This window comes from Pelodiscus sinensis, chromosome 11 (genome assembly GCF_049634645.1).
Source record: "Pelodiscus sinensis isolate JC-2024 chromosome 11, ASM4963464v1, whole genome shotgun sequence".
In the NCBI taxonomy this organism is placed as follows: Eukaryota; Metazoa; Chordata; order Testudines; family Trionychidae; genus Pelodiscus; species Pelodiscus sinensis.
Genome location: NC_134721.1, coordinates 34,416,269 through 34,440,508, shown reverse-complemented (window position 1 = coordinate 34,440,508; position 24,240 = coordinate 34,416,269). Strand labels below are relative to the sequence as shown.

At 45.9% G+C, this 24,240-nt stretch overlaps 1 protein-coding gene across 1 annotated transcript in view; it reads left to right on the top strand.

Moving 5' to 3' along the window:
* Positions 1-24,240, top strand: part of POLA2 (DNA polymerase alpha 2, accessory subunit) — a 53,062-nt gene that overhangs the window by 17,440 nt on the left and 11,382 nt on the right. The window contains exons 12-14 of the mRNA XM_075939137.1: positions 1,352-1,390; positions 1,935-2,008; positions 23,410-23,518. Of these exons, the coding sequence (XP_075795252.1) occupies positions 1,352-1,390; positions 1,935-2,008; positions 23,410-23,518 (222 nt within the window). The remainder of the gene's footprint in view (positions 1-1,351; positions 1,391-1,934; positions 2,009-23,409; positions 23,519-24,240) is intronic.

Below are 24,240 nucleotides of genomic sequence, written 5' to 3'. Positions count from 1 at the left end.
TAGAAGTCATCCACACCTAACTTTCCATAATTGTCCTCCCAGAGGGTATGTCTACACTGCATTCCTCTTTCGAGAGAGGAATGCAAATGCAGCTGAGCAAAATTGCAAATGAAGTGCAGATTTGAATTTCCCGCACTTCATTTGCATAATCACATCCGGCTGCTATTTTGAAATACCCTATCTCGAAATAGGGTATTTAGAAATAGCAGCCGGATGTGATTATGCAAATGAAGCATGGGAAATTCAAATCTGCGCTTCATTTGTAATTTCGCTCATGCATTCCTCTCTCCAAAAGAGGAATGCAGTGTAGACATACCCAAAGGCTCCTCAAAGGCACCTGATAATGGCTGATAGACTGAGTTAAATGGACCATTGGTATGGAGAAAAGTCTGAGGGAGCCCTGTTAGTCTCTTAAGGTGCAACAGAACTCCTCATTGTTTTTGTAGATACAGACTAACAGGTTTATTAGGGCATAAGCTTTTGCGGGTAACATATAAAGGTTATGCCCTAATAAATCTGTTGGTTTCTAAAGTACCACAGGGTTCATTTGTATGGAATGTTGCAAAACCTATGTTCATTCATTGCAAAACACTTTCCCAGTTTAAATCTCGTAGCTTCTCTTTATAGAGCTTTTTATCTGTAGCTTTCTTAGTGTGTTACAGAATAACACAATCCCCCTGTTGCAGATGGAAAACTGAGGCGAGGGGAAGAGGAAGTTATTTGCTTATATCACTCAGCAGGCCAGTAGTAGAACTGGGAATAGAATTGAGGTCCACAGAGTTCGAGCCCATAGCGAGTAGTGCAAATCCAAGTTGTTTACCTGAAATTGGGAGGGGGGGGGGGAACTGAGGCACGGGGAGTCAAAGTGACTTAGTTGTTCTAAGCATACTCATGCTCGGCATACCTGACTCCCAGTCCCCTGCTGTCATCCACTAAGACAAATTATGCTCTCTCCTTAACTAGATGATGAGCTTTCGTGGGCCAGACCCACTTCCTCAGATCAAAAAGTGCTACATTGTCCTGCATTTTGCTTCAGCTACCCCAGACTAACATGGCTACATTTCTATCACTATCCTTAACTAGAGCATCCTGACTCTCCTTCCTCTGAGTTGTCCATTTGACCATACATCTTTCCTGAGTTAACATCTAGAACCCAGGAGTCTTGGCTCCCAGTCTTTGGTCTAATCTCTAGAAAACTTTTTCTCCAGCTGCATCTTGTATGTTACCTATGTTTAATGCACCCTGGGTCGCAAGTCAGGGCTAGAGCACCAGTCAGTGAGCAGGCGGGATGTAAGGGATAGACTTTTCTCTCTTGAAATTCCTTTGTTGACTTCTTATTTTCTTGTTCCAGTTGGGTCCTTTTCTCGATGCTAAACATGAGCAAGTTGAGGTAAGTTTTCCCCCAAAGGGGTTGAGAATCCAGAACAGTTTCCTGTCTGCAATCTAGTAAATACCATGAACTAACATCTTGGGGCTGCTATGGCACAGGTCCTTGGAAAGCCCTTCTAACCCTGGCTGTGTGTCCCTCCAGAGCGATGGCACAACAAAGGCAATGCTAATGCAACTGTGATGGAGGGATAGTCCTTGACCTAAGACTTTGGATGAGTCTTGTCAGAATTATTTACTGCCCATTAGAATCCTTGAATTGCCAGGCAACTCAAACACACAAGACTTCTCTACTTGGATGCATCCCGGTCTCCCTTGGAGGCTCTTACCATGTTACTAAATGAAACCAGGATTTATTAACTTTATGGGCAGCCCTTTATAGGATGACCTTCAAATTTTGGTTGGCATAACCTCCTCCAACCATCTAAATAATCAGAGTTTTTCCCAGTCTGTTGGCTGAGCTGTGCTCTTGGCATGGTCTGTGTGACTTTCTTGAAAGAAACCAAGCACCCTTGCTGCAAGTCAAATTCTTCTTTCTTTGTCTGTAGAACTGTCAGCTCACTGGCTCGTTTGAGGATATCTTTAAACATTGTCTGAAGATGATAATTGAAGGGACAAGAAGGTATGTATTAACTAGTCTTTGTGCCCTTTTGTCAGCTTCCATCCAAGGATTTGAAAGCACTGGGAAATGTGACTTAGTTAAGATTTGCCATCCTTTGCATCTGTTGTATCTCAGAGAATTGTTGAGATGAGAAGTTACATTCACATTTGTAGAACGAGTTTGACAATACTAGGACTAGAACACAGCTTCCTGTTCCCAGTTCCTTCCTTAGGTTACTAGAAAATTATTTGTTTTCATAATACAGAGCCTAAACCAATCTGATTCTCTAGTCTACCTTTGAAAAGAAGGATGGCCTTGTAGTTAGGGCATTGGACTGGAATTGCGGAGATAAGGGCTTCAATTTTGTTCTCTGCAAGAGACTCGCTGTGTGATCTAATTGAGTGGTCCTGACTAAAAAGTCAGGACCACTCAATTACGTCACTTGAGGGAATTGATGAATGCACAGCCTTGAGCAGTCTAGTTAAGCCAACCTAACCTCTGGTGTTAACTGGGCTAAGTCAATGGAAAATTGTTCTGTCAATCTTGCTGCTGTATGTTGGGAAAGGTGGATTACCTACACTCACTGAAAAGTCCTGCCCATCAATGTATCTTGTGTCCGTGCTGCAGTGGTGCATCTATGCTGCTGTAAAGTTTAAAGTGTTGACAAGTCCTCAATCCCATGTGTGAAGTAAGTGTAATAATCCTTCCTTTTTCACGTTTATCATGTTGATGCAGATAAGTCCTGCTAGAATCAGCCAGCTCCTGCTCCATTGTACAAATGTGCACTACAATATTCAAAAGCTCCTAATGAGGGTACAGCATTGCGTAGCTCGAAATAAGCTATGCAATTCAAGCTATGCAAATTGCATAGCTTATTTCGAGGTGGTCTGTTTTGATATTTGGTGCTGTCTAAACAGTGCCAATTTTCAAAATAGACCACTATTCTGACACATCCCTTAATCCTTGTGGAGCGAGGTTTACCAGGATGTCAGAATAGCAAGCCTGTTGTTTTGAATATATTTTGGAATAATGGGCTTGTTGCTAAAATGCAGAAAATGCTGTTTCGGGATACGTATCCCGAAATAGCGCCGCTGTCTAGATGTACCCAGTGGGATGTAGACTTCTAAGTCAGTGCTTTTGAAAATTGTATTATTAGTTCAGGTCTTCAGGACAGGGACTTTCTCTTTGTGGGTATATCTTCAGTGTGGAATTAGCAGAGGCTTTTACTTGGGTGTTACCTTGATGTCCTCCCATCCACACATGCAAACTCCTCCCTTTGAGTGGTGCATTCAAGCCAGTCTAGTTGGCTTGCCTGGTGTGGTGTGAGTTAGAGCCCAAGTTCCACTCTGGACTAGTAACGCATCCACGTTCACTGATCGTCGTCTTCCAGTGCCTACCCACAACTCCCCAATGTGGCCTGAAGAACAGCATGTTCTCCCACAAGTCACTGGAATCCATAGTGCAAAAATACTCCCCCAGAAATGCAGTGAGCCACATGGGAGAATGCGACCCCAGCGAAAAGAAAGTAATACGGGTATGGCTTGCAGTGTAGCGGCTCAGTCCTGGACTAAACTAACCTGTGTGCTCGGACCTGGGTGCTAATCACCTGTGCAAATGCTGCTGTGAAGACCCAGCTTGTGCAACTTCCAACACAAGGGGAGGCTTCATCTTGGGGCCTCTAGTTTCTACTGTGATGCAAATAATGTGAATAGTCCCTTCATGGTAGTATATGACTATTCCCATCTGTTGTGTGTTTCTCTCTATCTCTGGTAAGTCCGAGTATCCTATCACTTGGGACACTTTAAAACTAGACTGTAAAACTGATAAATGGACAAACAATCATGCATTGCCAGGGAGAGGAACTAGATCTGTATTTCTTAATTGGTGGGTTGTGACTATTAGGGCAGAGTCATGAGGCACTGAAAATTTTACTACAATCTAAAGCCAATAGAAAAACCTTTTTTTTTTTTTTTTTTTTTTTTTTTTTTTTTCAAAATAATTTCAGGGCAGCCAAAACCTTCAAAGCCTGTGAGGTTAAATATAGTTACGGTGACCATATTTTCTGAACCCAAAATAGGGACATACCAGCCATGTCCCTGGCCTCCCTAGCCACACCCCTGATCCCTTAAGCCAAGCACACTTGACACGCAAAGCCCCACCCCTGGAGGTAGTACTTCCAGGGTTAAGATGAACATGTGACTGGAAGTAAAGGGTGTTGTGTGATCCCTCTAAGAACTCCTCCCACTGTCCTCTGCCAATAGGGATGGGTTTGGCCCCCAAAGGACCCTCCCATACAACTATATGGCAATTGCATCGATCCAACTCCAACTTGCATTGCATTAACTTGGGGAGAGGCCGGAAGTGCCTCTTTTTCAGTGGTTCTCAAACCTTTTGGCCCATGAGCCACCTGGCTCAATGTAAACCTTTCCGTGGACCACCAGTTGCTAACGGAAACTCACTGTTAATTACATAATGGCTTGAGCCATTTTGCTAGTGCTGCAGCTAGGGAGAATGGTTTAATTTAAATTAAACCAAACAGATTACGTTTTATCTTTCTTGTGTTAGTTTATCAAACTTCATTTTAAATAAAGTAAAATATTGATTTATGACCAAAACAAAAGGTTTCAATGTTTTCTTTATGGCAGTGGCGAGGAACACTTTTTGGGTTGGGGGGCCACTGACCCACAGAAAAATCTGCTGGGGACCACACAAATGAGAAGCAAAAACATTTCTCCAAAAACCACCAACCAATACTAATCTGGCCCCCAACTAAGATACCTTACTCCTCTGGCATCCCAGCTCCACAGAGCGAGGGGATGGGACAGAGAAATGAGGTTCAAGGTAAGGATGTTAAATTGTGGTTATCAGGCTAATCATGTAGCTGATACAATTTGTACCAACTACATGATTAATCGATAAGCACTGCTCTGCAGAGCTACAGTGGGTAGCTTCAGGAGCCTGCTCTAGCTGGGACTCAGCAGTCCTGGCTCGTGTCAACTCTGGGAGCCACCCATGCTGTGACTCTGCATTTGAAATGTAGTAAGAGTCCAGCGGCTCTTACTATATTTAAAATGCAGAGGCGCAGCAACCAGCATGAGCCAGGACTCTCTGCGGTGAACAGGCCTCAACCTGCTGCAGACAAAGGCTGCTTTGCAGCAGCCTCCTCTATTTCCCCACCCTTCCTCTTCCTCCACTGCTTCTGATAGAGAGAACGTCTCATTGTGGAGACGGTATGAAGGGGAACCAGCTTTTAAGTCGGCTTCCCCCAGCACCAGCTACAGTATTTCTCCCTGGAAGCCAAGTAGATGATACTCTGCTTGACTACCCGATAAGCAAAAGCTTATCGGGGAGTCAACTACTCTCGAACATCCTTAGTTCAGGGCTTCCCATATAGTAGCAGTTAGTTATAATTCTGTGAACTAGAGGAGGTTCAGCAGTACTGAGTAAAATGACAGTTTTGTTTGTGTTTACAATTAGTTTTCCCAAGAGGAGTGGAAGACTGTTCATAACTCTCCTGACATTGTACCTGACTTAAACTTTTTTTAAATCTTATTTTTTCCCCTACTCCAAACTATTCTCTCCTCTTCCTTAATTCTGCTAAACCTCAGATACCACAAACCATGAGAACAAAGGATTAAGACCCAAGACCAGTGCTGGTAGGAGTGTAATGTATGGGTAGAGTTCCCTGATTCTTACAAGCAGACAGGGTTGTGAACACAGCATGTCAGCAATGTGCCTAAAGGAAGGGCAGGTACCAATGAGAAAGGGGAGGTGTTTTTTTTTTTATTATTATTATTATTATTTCAGGAAAAGTGGAAAGCCAAAAAGAGATGGGTTCTGCATAGCCAGCAGCCAACGTCCTTGATTACTCAAAGCACAGAAGTTTAAATATGTGAATGGTGCTGGAGAGGAACTGTCTTAATTGACCTGCTTGCTCTTCTATATTTTGGGATGAACTGCTTGTGTTGGTTATAGCCATAGGTGGATAGTAGTATACAAATCCCTAACCTTTACAGAAGCAAACAGCTTGCCTACACTTATGGATCAGCAGCAACTGCACCACTGTAGATCTTAGTGAAGCTGATAACTATGGGACAGGAGAGCTGTACTCCACCTCTCTGAGAAGCGGTAATTATCTCAACAGGAGAAGCCCTTCCATCAACATTGCACTAATAGAACTACAATTTGCCATGCCCCGAGCAATGCAATTAGTCTTTAAGGTGCTACTAGACTATTGATTGTTTTTTTTAATATTTCCTGTTAGACTGACTCAGCTACCCCTCTGAATAATTTTGTAGTGTTGACCCAGGCAAAGCTGTGATTGATACAGATTGTGGTTCATAGCACAAACAGACTCCCAGTTGCATGTAGAAGCATACCCCCCCCCCCCCCTCCAACCCCATATAGACTATTGGGCCTAATTTGTTTTTGTCACAGTCTCAATAGTGGTAGCCTTATAAAGAATACATATACTGAAACTTTATATCAAAGTGCCCCCTCCCAGCCTATCTTGTAGATGGACTTTAAAGGGATTTGCCTTTCCTAAACAGTAGGGGAGAATTTGTCTCCTAGAACTTAATTTAATCCTAGTTAACCATCTAATAAATGCAAAAGGAGGCTGATTTCTCAGTGTGTCAGCATAGCAAGGGTCTCCCTTTGATCATGGCCTGAGAACAACCACTTCTTGCCATCAGCCTACCTACTGATCAATATTTGTATCTCATTGGTGCATCTACAGCAATGAGGTGCTAATCAGCTCATTAAGCAACCACTCCAAACTGACACTAGTAAATAGAGCCCTATGTGATTATAAAAATGTGGAGCTGCATCCAATCCACTGGAAACAATGTGCATCCAATCCTCAATCCGCTCCCTACTTTTTGTGTATCCTGACAGCAGCAAGCAGTTTCGCAGTGCCTCACTCTCAGGAGGTGTGTGCCTGCATGCTCGCCTCCTAGGAGTGCTTGTCCTACTCTGCAGGAGAGCTCCAATGCTGTTAATCTCTATTCAAGTTTGAATAGAAGAAAAGCAGGAAGGTTTGAGTAGAATGGGTATCAGGTAAATGGCCCTCTTGAATTCATGTCAGCATCTGATTATTTCAACACATGGGCTTGTGAGTGCTAACAGGGAGTTTAGAGAGGGAGTTCTCCAGGTAAAGGAGAAGCAGATACAGGACTCTTGAGGGAAGTGTTTTGTTGTTGGGGCTTTCTTGCTGTGTGGTGAGCTTGTGTTTGTGAGTGAGAGTTGGTGTGTTCTTTTTTTGTTTATTTATTTATTTTCCCCTGTTTGAGAGTGAGGCTTTTTTTCCCCACTTCTCCTTTGCCCTCCCCCTCCCCTTGATGGAGATTGTGCTGTGATTGGCTATGATTGGTGGGGCTGTGATTGGCAGGTGGAAACTGTTGGCTTCTAATTAAAGTTTGAATTCTAGAAGCCTCTGCTGATTGGCTGAGCCTTGGTAGGGGGAGGGGCTTTATAAGGCAGTGGGCAAGTGACCACGGAGCTTGCGAACAGGTGAGTGCTAACAGGGAGTTTAGAGAGGGAGTTTGGGAAGGGCGGGAGGTTCTCTTGCCTTTTTTTTAAATCCCTTCTCCAGGACGGCAGTGATGGATGGTGATGGGTCTGCTGCTGTTACCTGCACAGCATGTGCCATGTTTGTCTTCCTCCCGGAAGAAAGAACGGATTTCATCTGCACAAAGTGCAAGCTGGTCGACATTTTGGAAGAAAAAATTAGAGGACTGGAGGCCCAAGTGTCGACCCTGTGCTCGATCAGAGAGGGTGAAGACTTCCTCGATGGAAGGCAGCGTTTAATCCTTCAAGCATGGAAGGCAGAGGAACCAGAGAGGGCAGTACGTGACCAAGAAGAGAACTGGCAGCATGTAACTTCTAGAAGGGGAAAAAGGCCAGCATGTGAATCCCCCGATGCTATAGAGGTAAGTAATCGCTTTCAAGCTCTCTCCACAGGCTCTGCAGAGGTGAATTCTTTGGAAGGAACCTCACAAGGAAGAAACCAGAAGTGAACACCATCTACTGGAAGGCATGGGATGCGTAGTCCTAGGGATGGGGGTTCCACGGCCACCACCCCCAAAGAAAACGACGGGTGGTGGTGGTCGGGGACTCCCTCCTAAGAGGGACTGAACCATCCCTCTGCCGTCTGGACCTAGAATCTCGAGAGGTGTCTGCTTACCGGGAGCTCGCATTCAGGATGTGACTGAGAGGCTTACCAAGCTGATCAAACCTTCCGATCGCTACCCCTTCCTGCTTCTCCACGTAGGAACTAATGATACAGCCAAGAATGACCTTTAGCGGGTTACTGCGGATTATGTAGCGCTGGGAAGAAGGATCCAAGAATTCGGAGCGCAAGTGGTGTTCTCGTCCATCCTCCCTGTTGAAGGGAAAGCACTGGGCAGGGATCGTCGAATTAAGGACGTAAATGCGTGGTTGCGCAGGTGGTGTCGCAGAGAGGGCTTTGGTTTCTTCGACCATGGGACTCTGTTCCGGGCACAAGGATTGTTAGGAAGAGATGGGATCCACCTAACCAAGAGAGGAATGAGCATATTCGTGGGAAGGCTTGCAAACCTAGTGAGGAGGGCTTTAAACTAGGTTCATTGGGGGACGGTGACCAAAATCCTGAGGGGAGAGGGAGAGTCGGATACCGGGAAGAAATGCAGAGCGGAAGGAGCAAGAAAGGAGGAACCCTGCCTCGAATGGAGAAGATAGGGCAATCAACTGCTTACCTGAAGTGTTTGTACACTAATGCGAGAAGCCTGGGCAACAAACAGGAAGAACTGGAGGCCCTGGCCCAGTCCAAGAAATATGACTTAATTGGGATAACAGAGACTTGGTGGGATGACTCGCATGACTGGAGCGCTGTCATGGAAGGGTATAGACTGTTCAGGAAGAACAGGCAGGGGAGAAAAGGAGGAGGAGTTGTAGTGCTCTCTTACATACAGCGCGATTGCTCTGAACTCCAGTATAAAGAGGGAGAAAAACCTGTTGAGAGTCTATGGGTTAAGTTTTTAAAGGAGCAAACAGCAGTGATGTTGTGGTTGGTGTCTGCTATAGGCCACTGAATCAGGTGGATGAGGTAGATGAGGTTTTCTTTGGACAACTGAGCGAAGCTGCCAGATCGCAGGCCCTGGTTCTCGTGGGGGACTCTAATCACCCTGACATCTGTTGGGAAACCGATATGGCAGTACACAGGCAATCCAGGAAGTTTTTGGAGAATGTTGGGGATAACTTCTTGACACAAGTGCTGAAGGATCCGACCAGGGGCCGTGCGCAGCTTGACCTTCTGCTCACAAACAGGGAGGAACTAATAGGGGAAGTAGAGGTGGGTGACAACCTGGGAAGCAGTGATCGTGAGATGGTAGATTTCAGGATCCTGACCAAAGGAAGAAAAGAGAGTAGTAAAATACACACCTTGGACTTCAGAAAAGCAGATTTTGACTCCCTCAGAGATCTGATGGGCAGAATCCCAAGGGATGCTAACATGAAGGGGAAAGGAGTCCAAGACAGCAGGCAGTATTTTAAAGAAGCCTTATTAAAGGCACAGAGAAACCATCCCGACGTGTAGCAAGAGAGGCAAACATGGTAGGAGACCAGATTGGCTTACAGGAGAAACCCTTGGTGAACTTAAGCACAAAAAGGAAGCTTACAAAAAGTGGAAACTTGGACAAATGACCAGGGAAGAGTTTAATGGTATAGCTCGAGAATGCCAGGGGGTTATCAGGAAGGCGAAAGCGCAAATGGAATTGCAACTGGCTAAGGATATGAAGGATAACGAGAGGTTTCTACAGGTATGTTAACAAGAAGAAGGTGATCAGAGAGGGTGTGCAGCCCCTAATGGATGAAGGAGGTAACCTAGTGACAGATGATGTGGGGAAAGCTGAAGTACTCAATGCTTTCTTTGCCTCTGTATTCACGGACAAGGTCGGCTCCTGGACTTCTGCGCCAAGTGACGCAAGATGGGATGAAGATGGACAGCCCGTGGTGGGTAAAGAACAGGTTAGGAACTATTTAGAAAAGCTAAACGTACATAAATCCATGGGTCTGGACTTAGTGCACCCGAGGATACTGAGGGAGTTGGCAAATGTCATTGAGGAGCCTTTGGCTATTATCTTTGAAAAGTCGTGGAGATCGGGAGAAATCCCGGATGATTGGAAAAAGGCAAATGTAGTGCCCATCTTCAAAAAAGGGAAGAAGGATGATCCAGGGAACTATAGGCCAGTCAGTCTTACCTCGGTTCCTGGAAAAATCATGGAAGCGATCCTTAAGGAATCCATTTTAAGGCACTTGGATGAGAGGAAAGTGATTAGGAATAGTCAGCATGGATTCACAAAGGGAAAGTTTGCCTGACCAATCTGATTAGCTTCTATGATGAGGTAACTGGCTCGGTGGACATGGGGAAGTCAGTGGATGTTATATATCTTGACTTTAGCAAGGCTTTTGATACGGTCTCCCACAATATTCTTGCCAGCAAGTTAAGGGAATGTGGATTGGATAAATGGACAGTAAGATGGATAGAAAGATGGCTAGAAGGCCGGGCCCAGCGGGTAGTGATCAATGGCTCGATGTCAAGATGGTGGCTGGTTTCTAGTGGAGTGCCCCAAGGTTCAGTTCTAGGACTGGTTTTGTTCAGTATCTTTATTAATGATCTGGATGAGGGGATGGATTACACCCTCAGCAAGTTTGCAGATGACACTAAGCTGGGGGGAGAGGTAGATACGCTTAAGGGCAGAGATAGGGTCCAGAGTGACTTAGACAAATTGGAGGATTGAGCCACAAGAAATCTGAGGTTCAACAAGGACAAGTGTAGAGTTCTGCACTTGGGACGGAAGAATCCCAAGCATAGTTACAAGCTGGGGACCAACCAGCTAAGTAGTAGTTCTGCAGAAAAGGACCTGGGGGTTACAGTGGATGAGAAGCTGGATATGAGTCAACAGTGTGTCCTTGTAGCTAAGAAGGCTAATGGTATATTAGGTTGCATTAAGAGGAGCATTGCCAGCAGATCCAGAGATGTGATTATTCCCCTTTATTCGGCTCTGGTGAGGCCACATCTGGAGTATTGTGTCCAGTTCTGGGGCCCCCACTACAAAAAGGATGTGGACGCATTGGAGAGGGTCCAGCGGAGGGCAACCAAAATGATTAGGGGGCTGGAGCGCATGACTTATGAGGAGAGGCTGAGGGAGTTGGGTCTGTTTAGTCTTCAGAAGCAAAGAGTGAAGGGAGATTTGATAGCAGCCTTCAACTTCCTGAAGGGAGGTTCCAAAGAGAATGGAGAGAGGCTGTTCTCAGTAGTGACAGATGGCAGAACAAGGAGCAATGGTCTCAAGTTATGGTGGGAGAGGTCCAGGTTGGATATTAGGAAAAACTATTTCACTAGGAGGGTGGTGAAGCACTGGAATGGGTTACCTAGGGAAGTAGTGGAGTCTCCATCCCTAGAGGTGTTTAAGTCCCGGCTTGACAAAGCCCTGGCCGGGTTGATTTAGATGGGATTGGTCCTGCCTAGAGCTGGGGGCTGGACTTGATGACCTTCTGATGTCTCTTCCAGTTCTATGATAAGGGGTTGGTTTGAGAACATGATCTTGGTAACTAATTGACCATTCATTATCAGTGGGAAATAGGTCAATGGAGTTACTATAGAGAACTTTCTGGGTGTCTGGCTGGTGAGTCTTGCCCACATGCTCAGGGTTTAGCTGATTGCCATATTTGGGGTCGGGAAGGAATTTTCCTCCAGGGTAGATTAGTAGAGACCCTGGAGGTTTTTTGCCTTCCTCTGTAGCATGGGGCACAGATCACAGCTGGAGGATTCTCCGCATCTTGGGGCCTTCAAAGTATCTGAAGGCTTCAATATCTGAGACATAGGTGAGAGGATTATTCTAAGAGGGGTGGGTGAGATTCTGTGGCCTGCACTGTGCAGGGGGTCAGACTAGATGATCATAATGGTCCCTTCTGACCTTAAAGTCTATGAGTCTGAGTTCCCATCTTATTTGGAAACAGAACTGCTCTTAACATCAAACAAATTGAAGAACCAGCTACCTGGGAATCTAGTCCTCCAAGGGCCTTTGTACACAAGAGGGAATAGGGATGAGGCCATTCTGTCTTGATTCTAATACTGTCCCATTTCATAGTTTAAAAAGGCAGCCCATCCTGACTTTCAGAGTCAGTCTGTGTAACTTGATTCCCTGACTCAGTTGTGCTGGAGTTTGATCGGTAATTCCAGACTGTCTCCAGGAGAATGGGGAGGAAATCTGGGTCCTATTTCCAGCTCTGCCACTGACCTGCTATGTGACCATGGGCATGATACTTCACTTCTTTGCCTGTTTCCCTATTCACACTTTGGGCTTGTCTTAACACACATGTTGTACTCTTTTTTTTTTTTAACTGTATTGGGATAATTTAAATGTTACAGTCCCCCTAGTGTGGATGCAGTTACTCTGGTGTAAGTGTGCTTATTGAGTTCAAGCTTAACTCGTGTACAGGAAGAGGAATAAACTGACCCAGTATCTGGCACCTTTATGCCAGTATAGCTGTACCCACATTGTGAGGATTAGTATAATTTTTAATCACACCCCTAAATAAAACAAGTATAGTTGTATGAATTCCATGTATAGAAAAGGCCTCTGTCTAGTCCATTTAGAGCAGGGTGGGGGAGCCTTTTTTGGATCAGGGACCACTGACCTACAGAAAAATCAGTCGGGGGCTACACGGATGTAAGAAGTACAAAAAAAAAACCCCACCCCTTCCTGACCTGGCCCCCAGCTCAAAAGCAGGAAAAAGAAAAGACACTCCCCTCATTCCCTGAGCTCCAGCCCTATGTGGACAGTGGGGAGGGAAATGCTGAGGATCAGGGCTTACCTCCCAGGGCTGGATTAACTCTTCTGGGGGCCCAGGATTAGTGGATTTTTGGGAGCCTCCTCTGCTATGGGGTGGGGCCAAAAAAGAGAGGTTCAGTGTGTGGGAAGGGGCTGCCAGAAAGTGGGCTGCGGGGTCTTAGCATGGGAGGTGTAGGGTACACGAAGTTGGCTGGGGGTATAAATAGAATTTGGGTGGGAGGGTGCAAAAACAGGCTTGGGATGTGGGGTCTGGGTGAGGAGGGGGCATAGGCCAGGTGGGGGTATGGAAGGGGGCACAGGATGGGGGGCACCTGTCTGATGCAGTTCCTTGGGGGGAGGCACAGGTATCTAAGCTCGGCTTTGCATACTGAAGGGAAGCACAACTTGCAGGGAGTGTTTCCCTGCAGCATGCAGAGTCATAGAGCACCAGTGCCAACTTGCACCACTGTTTGGGGGTGGGGAGTCCATGGGCTGTAGGTTCCCCACCCGGACTTAGAATTTAGGTGCTTAGGGCAGGGATGATCTTGTGTATCTGCCTAATGCAGTGAGGCTTTTATAGTACAGGCCTGAAAATGCTGCTGTAATCAATGGTAGTGCTGCCTTCTATCTGACCACTTTTCCCAGCCCTACTTTCCAACCCAGAGACCTTCACAGAAGCAGAGTTGTATTGTAAGTGGGTGTGATCTTGAATTCTAAGGCCTGCTCATAACAAAAGTTTACTGGTAACTATATGCTAAACCGTGGTAGGGAAGACCAGGGATGGGCAAAATACGGCCCATAAGACAAATCTGGCCTGCCAGGCTGGACTGTCACCAGCTTGCAGCCTAGCAGGAACCTTGGGTAGACTTCCTGCTGGCTGGGCCCCCACACACCACTCAAAGCAGCTGGCTGCAGGGACTGTGTGTTCTGTGCGCCTCAGGGAGATGGGCCTTCATGCGCTGCCCCTGCCCCCCAGGGAGATGGGCCTTCATGCGCTGCCCCTGCCCCCAGGATAATCTCACAGCTCCCCCTACCTGGGCTGTGCTTGTGCAGGCAGCCTATAGAAGCCCCCCTCCTCCAAGAGAGCACATAGCCCCTGCAGCCAGCTGCCTTGAGCAGCGTGCAGAGGTGCAGCAGGCTGGGAGTCTGCCTGAGGGTCCTGCTGGCCAGGAGCTGCCTAAGGTAAGAGCCTTCCAGCTAGTGCCTGGACCTGGCACATAACCCCCTTCTGCATCCCAACACCCTGCCCCAGGTCACAATCCAAACTCTCTGCACCCCTCCTGCTCCATCTTTATTCTCTCCGGCACCCCAGTCCCCTGCCCAAGTCACAACCCCCTTTTTGCACTAGGTCACAGCCCAAACCCCTGCAGCCCTGTCCCAGCTCAGTCCCTTCAGACCCTGTACCCCTCCTACAGGTCAAAATACTCTCCTGTACATAGGTTTCTTCCCAGACTCTGGATGCAGGATCAGTGTTCCCTCTGAGATTTTCCAGCTATGAGCAGAGTGGGTTTTGGCTTGGATGTGTGCTACTATGGCATGTAATTTATTAACACATGCATTCCTGGCTGCTGGAGAAGAACACCTAAGTAGGGATGTAAAATCCTGTTTGGTTAGTTAACCAGTTAAACATTATGGCTGTGTCTAGACTAGCCAGTTTTTCCGGAAAATCAGCTGCTTTTCCGGAAAAACTTGCCAGCTGTCTACACTGGCCGCTTGAATTTCCGCAAAAGCACTGACTTTCTACTGCAAGAAATCAGTGCTTCTTGCGGAAATACTATGCTGCTCCCGTTCAGGCAAAAGTCCCTTTTTGCGCAAAGCTTTTGCGCAAAAGGGCCGCTGTAGACAGCTGAGATTTGTTTTCCGCAAAAAAGCCGCGATCGCGAAAATGGTGATCGGGGCTTTTTTGCAGAAAAGCATGTCTAGATTGGCACGGACGCTTTTCCACAAAAGTGCTTTTGCGGAAAAGCATCCGTGCCAAAAGCATTTTCGGAACAGAGCATCTAGATTAACGGAAAACTTTTCCGTTAAAAGCATTTCCGGAAAATCATGCCAATCTAGATACAGCCTATGTTTAACCAGTTAGCTGATTAAATCAGGGTGGGTGAGAGGGCCACTCCACCCTTATCTGCTGCAGCTAGGCTGATAACTAGTCACACCCTTATCCCTGCTTTTACTGGTATTGCTTATGCTAGTTCATTTTAAAAAAACCCTGTATTTTAAAAAATACACTTTTTTCTTCAGTGAGAAAAGTCATTGAAAAATTACACCCCTAACTGACATTATTGTAACTGCAAAAGTTTGTGTAGACTCACTCAAGGTTTTCTTTAGCACAGAGCTGGGGAACTTCAGGCCTGGGGGCCAGATGCAGCTGCTGGCTTGCCTGAATCTGGCCTCTAAGGCTCAGGACTCGCCGCCCCTGTACGGGGAGCTCACACTTGCACTAAAGCCCCATTGCTGTCTCCCTGAGGGGCAGGAGCACACAAAATCTACTAGCCAAGCCCACCCCAGGCTCTGGGATGAGGGGAATGTGTGGAGTGTCTTTTTCCTTTTCATTTGGAGTCTGGATTTTTTTTTCCCCCTCATTTGTCAGGGGGCCATGCACCCAACCCAAAAAAGGTTCCCCATCCCTGCTTTAGCAGAATAGCTGTATGATTAAAGATGACTTTTTGCTTGACCTGTCTACCTCTAGTATTGGTACTGCGTTCCCTGTTGTTTTCCGTACCGCAATCCCTCCATTAAACCCAAAGGACCTGGGGCAGGAGGCCTTAATATCTGCTGTTGGTTTTTGTCCCCTCACATTTCCCTCTCTTATGATTCTGGGGTGGGAGGGTGTGCGGCGAGAAGGAATGGAGAAAACAAAGAACAAACAAGACATTATTTCCTTGGGGTGAGCGCTATGCACTACCAGGTTCTTTCATCTGCTGCCAGAGTCTGTCATACGCTGGTATCGGGTCTGCAATGTCATACACTGGCCTTTAAAAGCACAATACAAATTGTATCCGAGGGTGGATTTTGAGAAAAGAATATTTAAGTAGCTACTGACCTGATTCTGTCTCAGCACTTGCTACCAAAGCTGCTTGGTATATTGGAGTTAGTTTTTAAAAAACTGCTCAGCTTGTTGCACCTGTGCATATTTTCCAATAAAGGGTAGAAATTGTCCTTCAAGAGCGTACCAGGGGCCAGTCTGGTCCACTGTCCTCGAATAGCAGCTGTTGCAGGTTGTTTTAGAGCACTGGTCACCAACAAGTAGATCTTGGAGCTTCTGACAGGTGATCTTGACTAGTTTGACCAAGAGGCTGTCAAGGGCCGTCACTTCAACTGCCCCTCCCCCCACTGCTGCGCAACTCCTCCTCTTTGCCTTGGCACTGCCCCTCCCAGTGGGGAGCCCCAAGCTTGCTGTGCAGGGCAGTGGAGGGGAGGGAGAGGAGGAGTGCTGATGTCAAGATACTCTCTCCCACTCTGTATCCTTTTTCCACAGAGCAGAGAGGGGGCACAACAGGACCTGGGCTAGAGCAAGTTTGCTTGCTGCTTTAAAATGTGGGCAAGGCCCAGGGCAGGGGTAAGCCTGCCTTAGCTCCTCTGCACCACCAACCAGGAGCCACCAGCAGTGCCCAGCTGGAGCCCACATCCTGAACTCCTACCCTAGTCATGAATTTCCTACTGCACCCCAAGCTCCTGCCCTAGCCCAGTGCACTCCTGCATCTAAATGCCGTCCAGAGCCTGCACCTAGAACCCCTTCCTGCATGCCAACTGCTCCCCCTGAGCAGCTCAGAGCTCCTCGCATTCTACATTCCTTAATCCAAGACCAGAGCCTACACCCCAGCCCTCTGTCCCAGCTTGATGAACGTGACTGAGGATGGGCAAGAGAGGGAGAATAGAATGAGCAGGGGCAGGGCCTTGGAGAAGGGGTGGGAAGGAGGTGGGGCAAGGGTATTTACATTTGAGGTAGATCTTGGATTGCACTTAAATTCAAAAAGTGATCTCACAATTAAAAAGGTTGGAGACCACTGTTCTAGAGGTAGGTGTAATTCCACTCCCAGAGTGCATCTATGTGCACTATGGGACACATGAAGATTTTTCATCAACTTCAGCTGGCAAGTGAAACATGGTGTTTGCTCGTCCTGAATGTGTGTTGAGATTAATGTGAAGTGCAGAATGTATATTGGGGAATTCTACAATAGCAGCAGATGGTTCAGGGCATGGGCCAACCTCTGAAATAGCTGGGCTCTATTAGAGACTGGATTCTATTCTGTGTAGGGTCTTATCTTACTTCCCGATCTCTCACAGGAGTATTATGCAGATAAATACATGCAAGATTGAAGTTTTGAGATCAATTAATAAAAAGTGCTAAATAAGAATTTGATTATCTTATTATCATTCTTCCCTCATTACCATAGTATCTGAATAAATGTGTTGCTGGCCTGAAGTGACATGGGTAAAAAACAAATATGATGTCATGATAGGGGTCTAGTACAGACAACCTAACCCAGAAGAAGAGGTGAATGAGGCTTTTTTGAACAACTAACAATCATCCAAAGCATAGGATTTGGTGGTGATGGGGACCTTCAACTATCCAGGCATCTGTTGAGAAAATAACACAGGAGGGCACAGATTATCCAGCAAGTTCTTGGGATTGTATTAGAGACATTTCTGTCGCTGAAAGTGGAGAAAGCTACTGTGAAGAGGCAGTTCTAGATTTGATTTTAATAAATAGGGAGGGACTGGTTGAGAATTTGAAAATGGAAGGCACCTTGGGTGAAAGTGATAATGAAATAATTCCTGATTCTAAGGCCACATCTGTACTTACCAGTGGATCTATGCTCTGGAGGTCAATCTTCTGGCATTCAATTTTAGTGGGTCTAGCAAAGACCCACTAAATCAAACGCTGAGTGAGCCCCCATTGGTGCCAGTACTAGTGCTCATAAGAAGTAAGGGAAGTCCTCTCCAGTTGCATATCTTAATTTGAACTCCCCTAGTGTAGACCTTGCCTAAAGAATGTTAGGAGGGAGAGAACAGCAAAATAAAGACAATGGATTTCAAAAAAGAAGACTTAAGGAAACTCCTGGAATTGGTAGGTAAGATCCCATGAGAAACAAATCTAAGAGGAAAAACAATTGGCATTTTTCAACTAAACATTATTAAGGGCATAACAGCAAACTAGTCAATTGCATAGGAAAGACAGGAAGTCTGATAAGAGACCACCCTGGCTTAACCAGATCTTGAGTGATTTAAAAATCAAAAAGGAGTCCTCAGAAAGTGGAAACTACGTCAAATTACAAAAAATGAATACAAACAAACACTACAAGTATGTAGGAGCAAAAATTAGAAAGGCTGAGGCACAAAACAAGCTTAAATTAGCTAGAGACTCAAAGAATAACAAAACATTCTATAAATATATTAGAAGCAAGAGGAAGACCAAGGACAGGATAGGTCTGTTACTCAGTGAAGAGGGAAAACAAGAACAGAAAATGTGGAAATGGCAGAGGTGCTTAATAACTTCTTTGTTTTGGGTTTCACCAAGAATGTTGTTGGTGATTGGATACCTAACATAGTAAATGCTGATGAAAATGAGGTAGGTTCAGAAGTTAAAATAGGAAAAGAACAAGTTAAAAAAAATTGACAAGTTAGATATCTTCAAGTCACCACGGACTGATGAAATGCATCCTAGGACACTCAAGGAGCTGATTGAGGAGATAGCCGAGCCATTTGCTATTATCTGTGAAAGGTCATGGAAGATGGAGATTCCAAAAGACTAGAAAAGGCAAATGTAGTGCCCATCTGTTAAAAGGGAATTAGAATAACCCAGGGAATTACAGACTAGAGATGTTAATGAGTAAGCAAATGCTTATTGGATAGTCAACAGGATAGTCGACTGGTCACTCCCCCATCTCCTTGCTGCCTCTATCTGATAGAGGCAGCAAGGGTAGGGGGAGACGGGGTACTTCAAAGCGGCAGTGCCACACGGAGCCTGGGATCAGCTGTTTGGCACTGCCGCTTTAAAATGCCGTGGAGGTGTTTAAAAGGCAGCGCCGCCCTATCGACTAATGGAATGGTCGATGCAAAAATGCATCTACTATTCAATTAGGCAGTGTTCCCCAACCTTTTGGGGCTGCCACATGCCTGGGGGCAGGGCTGCACGTGCGCTGTGCACTTGGGGCCCGGAGTGCAAGAATGGCTTGGGCCGGCCCTGATCACTCGGCGGGCGCACATAAAGGCGCCTGCAGGCACCGTGTTGGGAACCACTGGATTAGGGAATTACATACTACTTAACATCCTTATTACAGACCAGTCATCTTCACTTCTATGCCCAGAGATATAATGGAACAAATAATTAAGGAATCAGTTTGCGGATATCTAAAAGATAATAAGGTGATAAGTAATAGCATGGATTTGTCAAGAACAAATCATGTCAAACCAACCTGATTACTTTCTTTGATATGAAGATAAACCTTGTGGATAAAGGGGGGAAGGATAGATATGATATATCTAGACTTTAGTAAATAATTTGATACCGTCTCACATAACCCTCTCATTGATTAAACTAGGGAAATACAACCTGGGTGGGGCTACTATAAGGTGGGTGCATAACTGTTGGGTTCATAGAGTAATTATCAATGGCTCACAGTCCTGTTGGACTGTGGGATTAATTCTGGGTCTGGTTCTATTCAATATTTTCATCAATGATTTGGATAATGGCAGAAAGTACTTTTATAAAGCTTGTGGACGATACCAAGCTGGGAGGGGTTGCAAGTGCTTTGGAGAATAGGATTATAATTCAAAATGATCTAGACAAACTAGAGAAATGATCTGTGGTAAATATAATGACATTCAACAAGGAAAATGCAAAGTATTCCACTTAGAAAGGAGCAATATGTTTCATACATACCAAATGGGAAAAGATTGTCTAGGAAGGAATGCTACTGAAAGGGATCTAAGTGTCCTAGTGGACCACAAGCTAAATATGAATCAAAAGTGTGACACTGTTGCAAAAAAGCAAACCTCATTCTGGGATGTATTAATAGGAGTGTCATAATCAAGACATGAAAAATAATTCTGCTTTACTGCACAATGATTAGTTCTCAATCGGAATACAGGCAGTCCCCGGGTTACGTACAAGATAGGGACTGTAGGTTTGTTCTTAAGTTGAATTTGTATGTAAGTCGGAACTGGCGTCCAGATTCAGCTGCTGTTGAACTGACCAGCAGCGGCTGAATCGGACACGCCTGGGGCAGAGCAGCTGGGGTGCTGCTGGGTTGGTCCCGTAGTGCCGCTCCTCGGCGCCACTGGACCAACCAGGCAGCGCCCCAGGTGTTCCCAAGTCAGCCGCTGCTGAAACTGACCAGCGGCTGACTACAGGAAGCCCGAGGCAGAGTTGCTCGGAATCAGCTAGTGCGCCCTCCCCCCTCCCCAGCAGACCAGTGAGACGTGGGTGGCGGGACTGCCGAGATGCGCCGTGGTCCCGCCGCCCGCGTCCTCCGCGGCTTTGCTCCGCGTCTCCCTGGTCTGCTGGGGGGCCCCAACCAGCAGACCGGGGAGACGCGGAGCAGCTTTTCTCGCCGCGGAGGACGTGGGCGGCGGGACCGCGGCACGTCTGGGTGGTCCCACCGCCCGCGTCCTCCGCGACGAGAAAAGCCCCGTTCGTATGTAGGGATCCGACATAAGTCGGATCCACGTAACCCGGGGACTGCCTGTACGGTGTCCAGTTCCTGGGTACCACATTTCATGAAAGATATGGGAAAATTGGAAAAAAGAGGGGGGAAAAAACATTAACAGTCTAGAACAGTGGTGTGCAACCCGTGGGCTGTCTTCTGGGAGGGTCGCAGTGCTGTAATTCGGGCCGGACGGTATTTTCTTTTCCCGGCTCGCTGTCCAACATACACAGGGTGAGGGGAGCGGCAGGCGAGCAGAACGGCATTTAAAGGGGCTGCACTTTTTTTTCCTCAACCAAATTTTTCCTGGGGGTTGCGAGTGCAAAAAGGTTGTGCACCAGTGGTCTAGAAAACATGACCTATGAGGGAAGATTGAAAGAATTGGTTTGTTTAGACTGGAAAAAAAATACTGAGAGGGGACATAACAGTTTTCAAGTACCTAATAGGTTGTTACAAGGAGGTGAGAGAAAAATTATTCTCCTTAATCTCTGATTTGACAAGAAGCAATGGGCTTAAATTGAAGCATGTGTGGTTTAGGTTGGACATTGGGAAATACTTAACTGTCAGGGTGGCTGAGCACTGGAATAAATTGCATAGGGAGGTTGTGGAGTCTGTCGTTAGAGGTATTTAAAAGCAGGTTAGACAGACACCTGACAGGGATGATCTACACAGGGTGCTTAGTTCTGCTATGAGTGCAGGGTAGTGGACTTGGTGACCTCTTGATGTCCCTTCCAGCTCTATGATTTTGTGTCTTAAATCTATCATATGTGGTTTAGTCTCTCTTCCGTCCTTTCCCTGAGGGGATTATTGTGTGCAGGGCACTATTTTGTCTTGGTGAGGTCGGTTTCCATATTTGTATTTTGTTTTCTTTTTTTTTTTTAAATATATACTCTGGCCTGAGTATGTTAGGAAAGGCATCTCAGAGCAGCACACCTTGCAGTTGGTACGAGAGATGGAAGTTCTAAATCAGTGGTTCACAAACTTTTTGGCATCATGCCCCTTTCTTGATTTTTGAAAAAACCCTCACGCCCCTCCTGCCGAAAAAAAAAGGAACTGAGCGGGGCAGCAAAACTTGATGCGGAGGGGGAGGGGAGGAGGCTGGATCGCCTCGTGCCCCCCCTGGAATTTCTTCACACGCCCCCAGTTTGGGAACCCATGTTCTAAATGGACCTCAGTTACTGGGGTGAATCTTTTCAGTTTCAGACTGGTCTCTGAAGGTGCATCTACAAAGCACCCTAAAGTCAAAATAAGATACGCAATTTGTGCTATGCAGATTCAGTATCTTATTTCTATTGAATTTTGAAATAGGCTATTTCGAAATTTGGTGCATCTACACAGCGCCAAATTTTGAAATAATGTGCTATTTCCAGACATCCCTTAACCCTTGCGCAACGAGGGTTACCAGGATGCCGAAATAGCACGTCCATTATTTCGAAATAATGGGTGGCTTATTAAGAAGCGAGGTAGCTATTTCGGGATACCTCTGGTATCCCGAAATAGCTGTGCAGTTTAGACGTACCCTGAGAACTCTGTCTCCTGGAAGAGGAGTTCTACCCTAGAAGTAAAAGGTTCTGAATACTGGGCTGCCTGAATCACTGACACAAGCCAGTGTGACAATTCCTGTGATCCTGTGGTTAGGAAGGAAGAGTTGGGTAAATATCTGCTAGTGAGGCCCTGAAATCAAACAGGATTTTAAAACTAATCAATATCCTCCTAAGAATGTTGCATCTCACTTCAGAAACACAATAAAGAGATGATTTTTCTGCTGCTGTAGCAATGGCAATTAAAGCAGAGCCACGAGCATAATTGTATTTACCAGTGCAATGGCAAACCCAAACACCCTGAATTTTGAAGTTCAGACTTACAGCAGGCCCTGAGCTTTCTTATATCTATCACAGATCTCTCCCATGGCCTCATTACCAGGGCTTGACAAATAATACAATCTACTCACTCGTGGCGAGTAGATTGCAACCCGGAAGAGCCGGGTTCGGGCGATCTGCACATGCGCAGAACGATCTGCGCATGTGCAGATCGCCGGACAGCGTGGTTCGGCGAGCCCTGCTCATTACTACAGATGTATCATCTAACTACAGAGCTGGTTCCAAGGTCAGGTTTGTGGCCTCATAGAGGTTTCCAGGAATCATAAGACAATCTTAACTCTTCATTAGTGAACAGGAGTTTCCCCTTATTTTACAACAAGAAGTCCTGTGGCACCTTATAGACTAACAGAATTATTGGAGCATAAGCTTTTGTGGGCAAAGACCCTCTTTGCTCACTGAAGCTTATGCTCCAATAAATCTGTTAGTCTATAAGGTGCCACAGGACTTCTTGTTTACGCAGATTCAGACTAACTCGGCTACCCCTCTGATACTTGTCCCTTAGTTTACTATCTTACTTCCTGATGAGTGCACAGCAATCTCTTTGCTTGGTGTGATCAGAACTGCTGGGACTTGAAGGGCTCCCTTGTACCTCAGGCTGCAATTTCATCAAGGATAGAATATTTAAACTAGTGTGTTGATTGTTTGTATTATGGGCACTAGTGGAGACTGAGCCCCTACTGATGAGCTGTACTTAAACATAGGGTATGTTTACACTGCAAAAAATTGAGCTAATCCAGCTGGGCATTTGATTAGAACCCAGGTTCTAGTCTCATTTGAACTACTAACCTGCCCACTTGGCAGTGAGAATGCAAGCTAAATCACTTAAATGCTGGCTTTTCTCACGTATTGGCTCCTGTCTGCCCCTGCCCCCCTCCCCCAAGCTGCTGCCTCTGGAGCCAGTGCTTGTGGGGAGACTGCTTAAAAGCCAGCTCCCCATGAGCACAGGCTCATCAGTTAACCATTTAAATATATATATACTTAGCACATCCCTACTTCTTGTATTGAAGTCTTGGTTGTCATGTACTGGTTTCTTAGGTTCCCCGCCTCTCTTACAATGTTTCTCTTTTCTCTGCCAACAGTGCAGGTTCCCAGCTCGTGTTTGTACCGTCACTGAGAGATGTGCACCATGACTACATATATCCACAGCCGCCTTTCACCTGCTATGATCTGTCTAAAGATGACAAACAGGTAACTTCCTAGTAGTCGCTGACTACTTTCTTTGTTTACTTTTCCTTTGACTAGCTCATGAAAGAGAGAGAGAGAAAGTGACTGACAAGTAATTAGCTGGTTAGGCAGAGCAGAAATCTGAAAAAAAGTCTCATGTTTTAACCCAAACAGGATAGTGGTTAAGAGTAAAGTGGATTTGGTCAGTTGCTGCACAGCCTGTTTAAAGTTTAAAAGTCCTTTTGGTTCCTTGAAATACAATGCTTAGCACAGGCATAAGCCAAGATTTCCAAAGCGAGCCAATGTTTTTTGGGTCCCCAACCTGAAACATTTTCCCCAATTCTGACACATCATGTTTCAGCTGAGCAATAGTAGTTGTTGGAGAGGCAGTGGAAGTCTGTTTCCCACTGCAGGAGAAAGTGACTTTTAATCTAGGTATATTTATTTACACACATACACAGTCCTGACATGAGGTGGTCAGCTAGCATGCAGGGTAGTTCTTTCTTTCGGGAAACTTAGCCCAAAACCAATCCTGATTCTCAGGGAGCAAGCAAGTAGTTGACTCTAAGCAGAGTCCAAGGCAGAGAGCAAACTTTCTTGCAGCTCCCTCTCACTGAATGCTGATGTTCACCAAAAAAATATACAAACCAAATTAAAAAACCCCTTGCATAACCCAAAACCTAATGCTTTTGTAAGTGTCAAAGCTTGTTCAGACTCTAAAAACTTGGAAGACTATGCAACAGCAC